Source organism: Agelaius phoeniceus, chromosome Z, assembly GCF_051311805.1.
Source record: "Agelaius phoeniceus isolate bAgePho1 chromosome Z, bAgePho1.hap1, whole genome shotgun sequence".
In the NCBI taxonomy this organism is placed as follows: Eukaryota; Metazoa; Chordata; class Aves; order Passeriformes; family Icteridae; genus Agelaius; species Agelaius phoeniceus.
Genome location: NC_135303.1, coordinates 86,014,058 through 86,026,152, shown reverse-complemented (window position 1 = coordinate 86,026,152; position 12,095 = coordinate 86,014,058). Strand labels below are relative to the sequence as shown.

The 12,095-nt window shown below is 42.3% G+C and overlaps 2 protein-coding genes across 6 annotated transcripts in view; one reads left to right on the top strand and one right to left on the bottom strand.

Annotated features, from left to right (window-relative positions):
• KIF24 (kinesin family member 24) overlaps positions 1–4,739 on the bottom strand; it is a 29,691-nt gene extending 24,952 nt beyond the window's left edge. The window contains exons 1-2 of the mRNA XM_054652640.2: positions 4,672–4,739; positions 2,362–2,444 (exon numbers count right to left, since the gene is read on the bottom strand). The gene's annotated coding sequence lies outside the window, so the exon portion shown is untranslated. The remainder of the gene's footprint in view (positions 1–2,361; positions 2,445–4,671) is intronic.
• Positions 4,740–4,896: 157 nt separating this feature from the next.
• Positions 4,897–11,543, top strand: NUDT2 (nudix hydrolase 2). Of its 5 annotated transcripts, none has more exons than XM_054652136.2 (4): positions 4,913–4,987; positions 5,538–5,591; positions 6,134–6,291; positions 9,669–11,543. In XM_054652136.2, exons 3-4 carry the CDS (start codon positions 6,159–6,161, stop codon positions 9,980–9,982), a joined length of 447 nt encoding a protein of 148 aa, XP_054508111.1. In that variant the 5' UTR covers positions 4,913–4,987; positions 5,538–5,591; positions 6,134–6,158; the 3' UTR covers positions 9,983–11,543. The 5 variants fall into 5 exon arrangements, with proteins under 5 accessions (XP_077027477.1, XP_054508111.1, XP_077027476.1 ...); XM_077171361.1 differs by lacking the exon at positions 4,913–4,987 and adding an exon at positions 5,009–5,256; XM_077171360.1 differs by lacking the exon at positions 4,913–4,987 and adding an exon at positions 5,009–5,419.
• The last annotated feature ends 552 nt before the right edge of the window (positions 11,544–12,095 follow it).

Sequence of the window (12,095 nt, the reverse complement as noted above, 5' to 3'; positions counted from 1 at the left end):
CAAGTCATTTAAGTTTTCCTCCCTGTAGTTCAGGGTAGAGTCTTTGTGAGGATTTTCAAGGCTCTCTACAATGACATTAGAGAAGAAAATAAGGTCATCCCCAAATTTGAGTCCATGTCATTAATTAATACATTATGTTGTAGTAATAATAACAATAAAATCATATGGATTAATATATAAAGTGCTGACTGTGTAAGATACTACAGAGGTCAAAATATACAGTAGAGAACATTTAAAATTACTTACAGTCCATGCTTTAGGTAAAATGATGAGATTCAACAACAATGAACTACATGACCAAAAAATTCACAAGTAAGTGAATTTATTTAATCTGTAGATAACGTGATTCTGAATCCTGAGGTAAAATTAGAGTCACTGCTGAGGCTGATAGATCCTGGAAGGTGGAAATCAAAACTGACAGAGGACAGCAAACACAGAGATCAGGGAGACTAAATACCACATGTGTGCAAGGGTTTCACAAGTATTCTCCACTTGCCAACTTCTCTAACGTATAAAAACACACAGGAACCTGAGACTTAAATTAAATACATTTTGGAAAAATTCCCTTTCTTACATAAGGTAGCTTTAGATGTAAAATCAGTGCAGGTGGTTTTACATACAGAGGTGCAACTCTCTGTATGCACTGCCATGAGAAGCTTCTGTTTGATGAAAGGAGCAACTAGAACTCAAGGCCAAGATACTAATCTCAAAAATGTTGAAAATCTGTTAAAGGCAAAAATAATCAAATAAATTTACTTTGTCTGCTCTCTATCTGTATCCTAGATTACACCTACATCTTCATATATCCTTATATTAAATACAGAGTGTCCAAAGACACTAATTCAGTCACAACCTCTGTTCAAATTATAATGGTGAACACAGGAAAGAGAAAAAAGAATAGAAAGGGAAACAATGGAGACACTTTCTAAAAAAAGAACAGCAGACAAGGGAAGAGAATTACAAATTTGAAGGTCAAGGTTCTAATTAAAAATGAAACAAAATATACTTAAACAGCTAGAAATAACAGGTTGTCATTATATGGAATGACAAGTCAGAAGAATTCTTGGCATTAGGAAAATCCAAGTAATGTAGGTACTGCAGAACCTAAAGAGCAATGTAAGCAGCTTCTGTGGCTAATTAGCTAAAGCTCTGTGCCATGTGAAAGCAACTAAATGGTTTCTTAATGAGACCTGGCCTCTTAATGAGACTTGAGATCTGCCTTTCCAGATAGAATAAATCTTACTGGATCTAAGTGGTTTCAGGGATAACTCCACCAACTCCTTTTTGACAGGACAGGAATTTCACAAGCTAGGGGAAAAAAAAAACCCATTCACTAATAAAGAAGGAATAAAATAATTAACCATAGGAAAAAAATTAGGCATTGGCATAATGAGAAAATCAGCATTTTTGATCACATTGAAACTCAAGAGTAGACAATTGCTAAAAGATTTTGTGTGGTTCAAACATGACAGAACTCAGGGAAAACTGCAATTGCCAGTGAAACTCTTCTCACCTTTCAATCACTGATGCTCAAAAAAAAGGATATCTTTCTCCTTATTGAGAGAACACTTTAATTCATCCAACCCTAGATGAGAGATCTTTGTGTCTGAGGATGCTTTTTGTAACAGATAAACAATTCATCAAAATAAACCGGCTTTGTGAAAACTAAGAGGAGGTTTTCAAGAATCCTAAATTGTTAATGCCATCTTCTGGCAAAAAAAAGGCAGAAGACTTTCACTCTTGCAACAGCCAGCATTTCCTCAGTTATTTGTTTGCTCACCCATAACATATCATGGGGCAGAAAAACGTACCATTCTTCAGGGTGGTATCTTCATATCAAAACCTAGGCCTTGTTCCCCACAAAGATATGGGTAGCTTCACTGAAAACAGGGTTGAGATGAAAGACTGGGACTTCTTGAAATAGTTGAATATAATATATTTTGAGAAAGAGGTGAGTGTGGAGGTATAATTCTCCACATGCACCCAGCCTGACACCTCTACGTGGCAAACATGAGTTCTCTATAACTTGTTTCATATACCAAGATGTTTTAAAAAGATCTTAAAAGGCTTCCAGATGCTGATAATGTGTGAGTGCTTATTGTAAAAAAGCATTAGAATTATATATAAAAGGGACCAGCTTAGCTACAGAATTAGATTGCAGTCTGTCATAAGAGAACTCTTCCTCAGCTTCAGTATTAGAGGATTTTCAATGGTCATAAAGCTGATGAAAAACAGAAAAGTCAGGTGTAAATAATAAAAAGGAGTGGTTACATTTTTCTGTCCTGTAGGAAATTAACTTACAACAAAATTATGCTCTAGGAGCTGACTCTCCATTTTAAAATGCTATTAATTATTAATTACCTCTTTCACAAGATCTTTTCCTTCTCAATGCACTTTTCAAGGTGGAGGAAAGGTCTTCAATGGTGCTTGGTGAGTGTCAATCACTGTGTATAAAATAAATGATGTTAAAGCCCCATAGAAATTATTTTAAGAATAAAGCAGCCTAGAACCACTATACCTTGATCATTATTAACTTCTGATTTATTAAAGATCTCAGCACCCCATTCATTTGAGTAACCCTCACATGTCCTGTAATCCCATTCATATTGACCTGACAATTTTAGATGATTTAGAGTGACAAGTTTAGATTGAGATGATTTCCTGAGTGTCACCACTGAGAGAGAGCACAAACGTCATTATATCTGTTCTTTAAATTAGGGAAATAAAGTGAAGAAATCTTACGTTACACCCCTTCAAATGCAAATTACATATTTTGTCCTGCATATAGGCTAAGGTAATCACTCTGAATCATAAAACCTGGCCTGATTATGAAATAATTTTATTAGTCAAGATTTTCAAGGGTATTTGATAGACATAGAAATTGTTAATAAGCATACAAACCATAAAAACCACCTTGTTTTCTGTGTAAACCATTGTCCTCCACAAGTACCTTATAAAAATAGAACTTAAGAGCTTTAAAAGTTTGTAAATGTGTATAGCAGGTGGGTGTTTTCCCCTGATAGCAGCTACAGCAGCACACTGTACTCACTACTTGCAACCATTTTACCCCAAAAAAGACTTCAGCACTTCATCACAGGTTCTGCTCATGCCAAAGAATTTGCAGGTTTCTTGAAATACAGAAGCAAAGAATAAATAGGGAAAAGGGAAAGGTATTAATTCTTGTCACTACCTATCCATCTTAATTCCTTATTCATTTGAACATTAAGCTCTTTTTTTTAAGGTGATCCAAAGCCAAATCTGATTTAACCCTCCAGAAGTGAATGGCTAATTTGCTTTCCCAGAGCACCACACAAAATGCTTTACCATTAATCATTCTGACCCCTTTCCCTGGGAATTAGGGCATTCCTGCGAAGAACAGGGAGCTGCACTTTTTTAAGACAAGCTCAACAACAAGAGATAATCTGTTTTGTAAAATGAGCCAAAAATTTTAGTTTAATGCAAAAGGTGGGGATCTGTGAAGCCGTGGTTGACATTGCAGCAGATCTCTTTGGAAGATCATAGGATTACTCCACCCTGCACGTAAACAACAGGGCATTAAACACTCCACTGCTCCTTGGAACAAGCGTTCAGCTGTTTTGAAGCTGGACACTGACAATAGATGACCACTTACAGCTTCAATACAGCAAAAATAACTGGAGAGGAGGGAATGGTTTTAATGCTAAATTTTTTAAAAGCTATTTTACAGCTGGAGCTTGACACAGGTCTGCTGCTTGCAGGAACAAGTAAGAAACAGGGGTTTCCTTTGCCACTGACATACCTTGAGGAAGTTAATAAAACAATGTCATTAAAACACCCTTACAAACAACTAAATACTGGGGATTCTTTTGTTTCTGCAGAAAGCACTTCAGAGTATTGTGGTGCTCTATCCATACTAATTAATGTCAATAGAACTGGCTGACAAAAAACCAAATATTGGAGATTTTTTTGCTTCCCCACAAAGCATGTCAGAGTATTTTATTCCCCTCTCCATACTATTTATAGCCCGGTGACCTCAGCAGAAGAGGCCCCATCCTGCAGCTAATCCCAACAGCTGCCAGGAACAGCTGCATGGGGAAGGGGAAGCGTCCAATATTGGGATACTGACTATTGGAAGCGTCCAATATTCAACCACGTGCCGAGAAAATAACCCACGAGTTATGGCAGGGTGCCAATTATTTGAAAACCGTGCCTGAGCTCATCCTCCCAGCAGGGTCCGCCAAATGCCCCTCACGGTTTCTTTTATAATTCCAAAGTTTAAAACATACAAACATAAAAAATATATTTCATAGATCTTATACAAAATATATTAAAATATATTTTAGGTAGTAATTAAGTATTTTACATATTTTACATAATGTATAAAAATATGTAATTTTAATTGCACTTACATATTTTTACGTGGTATATAAACCATGTGCTATCTGTAAAATATATAAAATACATAAATGAAAAATATTTTGTAATTATAAAAATGTAGCTAAACAAACCGCCACGCGTCCCGACTTGCACCGCGTGTCTGAAGGGGGGACATGTCTCAACCTTCCAGGAGCTGTCCCACCACAGCTTTTCCCCTGTCTAGAGCCCGGTGAGGCCGGTCAGAGTGATGTTCCTAGAGCCCTCCCTGACCCAGCTGTCCCCGTCCCCTCAGGGCTGGGGTCTCCCCTCACTCACCGGCCGCGGCGCCGCTCGGCGGCGGCCATTAAGCCGCGTCTCCATGGCAACAACGCTTTTCCCGCTTCAAACGCCCGCGCGCAGCCTCGCGCGCACAGCCAGCCAATAGCGAGAGGGGAGAGAGGCGGGTAGGGCACCTCCCGGCCGCGAGAGGCCAATCCGAGGCCTTCTCGGGTATGGGGGTGGGATCTAAGTGAAGGCTGGAGGGCGGGACGAGAAGGGAGTGGCTACCGGCTGAGGCGCTGCCGCTGCGATTGGCTAATGCTGACGCCAATCAGGCGCTGGTTCCCGCCCACTGCCGGACCCAGAAGCAGAGGTGAGGGCGGGGTCCATGGTGGCCGCTGTGGGGGTGACACGTGTCCCCGGTCCCGGTGTCCCCATCCCCGGCGTCCCGGTGTCCCCATCCCTGGGCACGGGGGGGACCCTCTGCGGGCGGCGAGGAGGGGGCAGGGCAGCGGGGCCAGGCGCCGGCGGAGGGGCCCCGCGGGGATTTGTCCTTGTCCTTCCAGGAGCGCACGGGAGGTGGTGCTGGTGCCGCGGGGGCCGCAGAGGGGTGTTGTCCTTGTGGTGGCTGAACCGAAGGAAGTAGGCAGGAGCTAAAGGAAGCGGTTGAAGTGGCTGACCAAAGGAGATGAGCGTCGTGCCGGGGCGGGGCTGGTGGTGGAGGGCTCCGTGCTCTGGTTTCCCGTGTTGGGAGCTGGAGGTCTCACAATGCCGCTCTTGGCGTCCCAGGAAAATCCAGTGCTCTGTAAAATTATTTACTGATCTATGCTTCTCTGTCGGAATGTAAAGCTTTTCCCGGAACTGGGAATCGGCCAGATTTGTAGCATGGCTTACTCATCTCCGTTGCTTCTTTTTCTCTATAGGACCACTCATGCTGGCTGCGTAGCTTATTGCTGACAATATTTATCACTTAAGAGGTGTGTTCCTTATTGTTTACATCAAACCAGTGCTTAACAGGCATGCTAAGAAACTTTTAGTTTTGTATGACAGCCTTCTGTCTAGGTGGGACAGCAGAGAGCCTGTCCTTTATCACTCATTTTCTCAGCTTTGCCCCGATATCCTGAGGAGTCCTGTGCTCCAGGAAACTGTCCAGAGCAATTATTTCCATATGCCAGTTCCAGTAATGGTGAGGTATTACCTCTGTGCAGGGCCTTTGCAGTTTTGCAGTGGAAAAGTTTCAGAGTGTTAATCTGTGGCTTTCCTTTTGCTTTGTAATTTTTTTCCCCTCCCTGCAATGTGGTTTGTAATTTATCAGCTGCAAAGACATGACATGCAGGTCATTTTTCATGTTTCTCAATAACAAAGGAAATTTTTTTACAATTCAAAGGTAGCTAATAATATACAATTTAATTCTGTAGTAACTTCGAAGGGGTGGACAACTTTTTTGCTGTGCTGAGATCTGCTTGCTGGCTAAATAGAGCTGGTCTGTTCAAGCCCCATGTTTTGTGCTGTTCCGCAGCTCCTGGTGCAGCTGGCAGAGGGGAATGGCTGTGAGAGCTTGTGGCTTGATCATCTTCAGGAGGCTGCAGCCAGCACCGTCCTCTAAGGTCACTGACAGCATTGAGTACCTCCTGCTGCAGACATCCTACGGGAGCCACCACTGGACCCCGCCCAAAGGTGATTTCTGTTCTGGTGACACTCCTGGCAGTCACTGGTGTCAGGCTGCTGAGAGGATTTTGGCTGAGGTCAGTTTAGAGGGGCAGTCACCACCTGGGAGAAGCTGCTGGCTGTGCTGTTTGTGTGATGGTGCCCCTGGCACAGCTGAGGGGGCAGTTCTGAGGCTGAAACCTCCTGATAGTTGTGGCTGTACCAAGTGTTGGGCATGACTGATTTGGGTTGGGGCAGGGATGTCACCCAGCCCAGCTCCTCAGGTGTCTGATGTTTCTGGCAAGGTGTGCACACGACTGAAGTGAGGCAATGAGGGGATGTTCTGCCTTCCTGTCTTGGGTCTCACCCTTTGTCAGGCACCTGCAGTGTGGCCAGTGAAGGATTGTTTGACCCATGTGTGGTCAGAGTCTGCAGGGCTGTGGTCACAGTCAGCAGGAAGGCAAACTGAAATCTGTAATTGAACACTTCAATACACCTTTCTTAGGAGATGTAGGAGATCATTAATAAAGATCACTTGCCTAATGCAATAGAGATGAGAGGGACAGATATGAGAATTAACCTTACCAGCCATTCTTGGTCATCAGTGAGGCCTCAGAGGAGAAAACAAGCCCTGTGTCCCAGGACAGAGCAGCACCTCCTCCATAAAGGCATGTCACAGAGTCAGTGTTTGGTAGTACACAGTCACAGCCCTGGTACCAGGAAAAGTGCAGCACAAAGGTACTTCAGGTTCCCTGGAGATCTTCTTGCTGTTTTTTCCCACCTGAGATTTTTTTCCCCAATAGTTTTTGCTTCTATTTTGTAAAATGTGTCACCTTCAAAGCATGGTGCAGCAGTTTATAAACAAGAACTTGCAGATTGGAGGGAAAAAATCTTTTTACAGTGTCAGTTAGGCTCTCCTATAGAGGGAAAGAACAAAACTTTCCAAACCTCCCCCTTTGTCTACTCCACCAAGAGCCTAAGGGAATTGAGTTTGCAGCCTAGTGGAAAGCTAAAAAAACATCTGCTGGGACATGATTGATTGTTGTGAGAAGAAATCCTTGTGGAAGGCTCCCTGGGAACACAGTAATTCTGGACAAGTGATTTAAATTACTTGTAGGAGTTTTGGTAGGGAGCTAATTGTCTCATAAGCATACATCTCACACACCTAATAGTGTAGGTTGGGAGGGACTCTTAAAGGTTGTCTAGTCCAAGCCCCCACCAGTGGGCAGGAGCATCCTCAACTAGAGCAAGTTGCTTGGAGTCCCATCCAACCTGGATGTTTCCAGGGATGAAGCACTCACTGCTTCTCTGGGAAACTTGTGCCAGTATTTCACCACCCTCATAGTGAAAACAAGTCTTCCTTGTCTGTAGTCTGCATCTGCCCTCTCCTAGATAAAAAGCAGGAGCCCTTCTCTTGTCATTCCAGGCCCTTTCCAAAAGTCTGTCCCAAATTTTCTCATAAACCACCACCCTTTAGGCACTGGAAGGGGCTCTGAGGTCTCCCCAGAGCCTTCTCTTCTCCAGACTGAGCAGCCCCAACTCTCTCATCCAGAGGTGCTCCACTCCCTGATCGTATTCATGGCTCCCTCTGAACTCAATCCAGCAGGTGAATGTCCTTCCCTTGCTGAGGACTCCAGATTGATGCAGCTTTGCAGGTGGGGTCACACCAGAGCAGAGGGGGAGAATCACCTCCCTCAACACACCACTTCAGATTTTAGAGATCAAAAACCACAATCTGATGGTGGCCTGTAATTGAAGCTTGGTATTGATTTGGGGGAATTTATTGAGGAGAAGCTATTCCATTTTATAATATCTGTGATAGGAGGGGTCTTCCAAGGTAACCCTGGGAGGTGCAGTGTGGTAACGTGTATGTGATGTTTACACAGATTCCATGGGGCTGGAGCCAGAAGGAGAAGTTGTAATAGTGTCTCAAACTCACACAAAAGGCAGTTTACTGCTACAGCTGTACTTTGTTATTTTAAAAGTTCTCTAAGCTGCTGCAACTCTTACGGGATTAAACTGGACTTGCTTGGATCCCCTCACATGAACCTCATCAGCCTTATCTCTGCCCCTAGGACTGTGACTTTGCACTAGCTGAGGCTGATGGGAAGGGGATGTAGAGTTCTTTTTCCTTCTCAGTCTATTAGAACTGCACCAGTGAGAACAGGTGGGAGGATCTGAAAGGATCTGAAAGCTGTGTTGTATGAGGTGCTGCCTGCAGTCCTTTTTCCTGCTCTGCAGGTAGGCTGTACTGCACAAATGTGGCAACTTACTGAGCTTAGACCTGAGGTTATCAACAGGTGTTGACATCAGATGCTATTTTCTGCACAGTGACTGCTTGAAAGAAAAGTGCATTTTATATCTGAGGTGATGTCTTGTTGTAAGAGGTGTTCACACTTTTGATGCACAGGCAGGGAAGTGAGTAGGACCTGTTGCAAAGGCAAAACAAACTTCCCATATACCCCAGTTGTGGTACTAAAAGGGCACTTTGAGTATCTCAGACCTGAGGAACAATTCATATCTACAATTAAATTATAGCTATTTGGAGCCAACTACATAGAAAATAGAGTGACACCAGGGACAAACAGAGCTTAAACTTTTTTACCTCCCAAAATGTTCCAGCTCCTGCTATGTTGCTTTTTTGAGGTCTTGCTTCGCTTGTTCTATTTATATTCTGTAGCTTTCATGAGAAAACCAAATCTGACATTTCTCAACAAAAGTACAAATGGCTGGGGATGTGTTATATTTATCCTTTGTTTGTAGTGGCACCTCTCATTCTGAGCAATGTGAAATAAATGGTGTGTCCTAGGAGAACTACCCAGCTGTTGAAAGGACTGGCTCTTAGACTTGTTGCTTGTTTCAGAGGGGAGTATAGAAGAGAAAAAAATCCCTGTCTGCCTAAAAATGAAATGCATCTTTTAAATGGTACACATCTGTACCTGGTCCCATTGTTTCTGGACTGTTGGCCCAAGTAAGAGTTTTGCAGAATTGAGCCTTAAGCTTATGTGAGAGAACATGTTTGAGAGAGGATTGAGACTCTCAGATGACCTGTCTCTGCTCTAACTGGATGAAGGAAAAATGAGGGACTCAGTCCTCAGTATAATCCAAGGTGGAGCTTTATGGGTGTAGGGTACTCCAGAAGTGGAAGGGAGGAGTGGGAAGAAAAGACTTCTGATGCTGAGAGGCTGATGGAAGTTTCAGGAGGTGAGGGATAAACAGTGATCCTAAAAGCCACAAGACAAAGACAAATCAAGACATAAGATCTGGAAAAGCAATCTCTCTTCTCCAATTTCCATTTCATCCCGTGTCAGCTACCATGTGCTCTCATCTCTGCCTCCCAGTGTTTTCCGATTAAAGCAGAACGTGAGTTTCCTTCCCAGAGATTTACTTTTCCACCCTCTTGGCAGGCCACGTGGACCCTGGGGAGGATGACCTGCAGACAGCCTTCCGGGAAACACAGGAGGAGGCAGGTCTGCAGGCCAGCCAGCTCACCCTCATCGAGGGCTACAAGAAGGAGCTGCACTACCCTGTCCATGGCAAGCCCAAGACCGTCGTGTACTGGCTGGCAGAAATGAAGGACTGCAACACAGAAATCAAGCTGTCAGAGGAGCACCAAGCTTTCCAGTGGCTGAAGCTGGAGGATGCCTGCAAATTTGCAGAATATGAGGACATGCAAGCAATGCTGAAAGAAGTGCATCAGTTTCTGTGCTCCAGAGAATAAGTGGTTTTGTGAAGCATAAGGGGATTTCTTGAGGAGACAGGTGTGCTTCTTATGTTTTAAACTGGAGGAAGAATTATATGGCTGCAGAAATGTAGATTTCCTTTTTTGTTTTTAATCTGTAGAAATTTAGTGAAGATACAAGGAGCTTTTAAAGAGAATGTGCTTTTGTCTCTCCTAGCTAGCACAAAAAAGCATAGTCTGATTGAACCCTAAGCCAGAGATGTCTGAATTGAACCCAGAGCTAACAAAAGACTTCCTCTGTCTCTGTCTCCTTTTCTTTTTCTTTTTTTTTTCCCTTTTTTTTTCTTCCTTGAAGTGCTGAACAACCACAGGTCTTTTTGAAAAATCAAACACTTGATACATCTTGACTTGCTGATGTAAAGCCAGAGAGTTGAGAAAATGAGCATATGGGTATTTTTAATAACAAAACGCTTACTGCAGAAGTCATACCTTGAATTTCAAATGAGGAAGCAGTAGTTCTATTCCCAATTCTTCCAGTGATATGCAGTGATAACTTGTCAGATCATTTCAGGTCTTTTTTTTTGTATCATGAATTTATGTACATCCATAATGTACTGTTGTGAGAATATTTTCCACCCAGACAGTCTTAGTAAATGGTTGAGGTACAGTATTTAAGTGGTAAATTGAAGTTCTTTTGCCTCTTTCTTTTAGTTTTTGATCTTTAACAGACACCTTAGCCATAGATTTTCCAGGGGGCTGGGAAAGGGTATTTAATCCACTTTTTGCACAGGATATCCAAGCTTGTGTGCAATCTATGTCTGTTTCATACTATCAGTACTTCTATAGCTGCACCCACTCATCTTTTGGGGTAGCAGACATTACTAATGTTGGTACTGGTGTGACAAGAATCTCTTGCATGTCACCCCATTATCTTCCAGTGGAGTTATTTAAAATAGCATATATTTATATTTTCAAAAAAGGGGATGCACTATAAGGAGGCTTTTATATGTAAATATGTATGTATCTATACACATAAAAAACTTCAGTGCTCGTCCACATTACATCAGGCTTTATTTTGATTATGAACACTTCCTCAGAAGTGTTCCACTCAGGAGGTGGCAGAGAGTGTAACAACCAGTGAAAGTGGGAGAGAAGAGTTAAAAGCCTGTGCAGCCTCAGTCTTGGTTTTTCATTATTGTTTGAGGTACCATTTAATCAGTGCTGTGTAAACAATGGTGTTGCTGCCTTCCTGTTTTGAGCAAGATTAGCATATTAAGCTGGAGTTAGAGAGTCATTAACAAGTCATCGGTTCTGCCCGTTCAGCAATAATGGACGCGGGCACTTGATGCTTTGGAAAACACATTAGCTCAGCTCCAAGCCAGTATTTCCTTTTTAATGGCACTGCTCACATAGTGCTCCCAAAGCCTGTCAAGGTTTCAGAGAGTGACCAGTGTTGTGGACTGTCGGGTGATGTGCTCCTTGGAAAAATTCCAAGGGGTGTAACTGTGATAATGGGTAAGGCACTGTGTGTGCATTTTAAGTGATTTACGTACAGAATGTATTCCCACAAATTTTGTGAGTAAAATGATTCTTAAACATATTTTGATCCCAGAGTCTTTGAGTTTCATTTAAAGTAGAAATGTTGGAAAGTCAGAATTTAACTGTGATTCTTGCTGCTCACTGGTGAAGAAAGAGTTCTTCCTCTGCCTATGTCTAATAGTAAAATATTTTCCCAAGGAGCATCTGGGAAACCCTCCAGTAAATAAATATGGAATAATCTGCCTGGCAAAGATATTTATTTCCAACCTCTATGATATTTATGCCCTAAACCAATAGGGCTTGGTTGTTTTGGGTTTTTTTTAAGACCATTAAAGTTTTTTGTTATAATAATATCTTATGACAGTGAACTTTTTACCATTTAAAAAGAAAAATAATAAAAAAAAACCCTCAAAAACAAACAACCAGAGATTTTAAGATGATTAAAAAACCCCAGAGATTTTAAATTCCCTGGAGAGACCTTACTTCTGCTGTAGGTTAAATAAAACCAAACTCAAGAGAAATCTAACCTACACTGAAATAGCAGAACAGCTTAATTTAGGTCAAGTGAAAGGCGTTGCTCAAGTAAGAGATGTGAGGATACTGTTTCCCTTGC

Excerpts from the sequence above, each read along its gene's own strand:
- NUDT2 (XM_077171362.1), top strand. The coding sequence starts at position 6,159 with ATGGCTGTGAGAGCTTGTGGCTTGATCATCTTCAGGAGGCTGCAGCCA. Across the intron at positions 6,292-9,668 it reads CCACTGGACCCCGCCCAAAG|GCCACGTGGACCCTGGGGAG; the intron begins GTGATTTCTGTT and ends CCCTCTTGGCAG.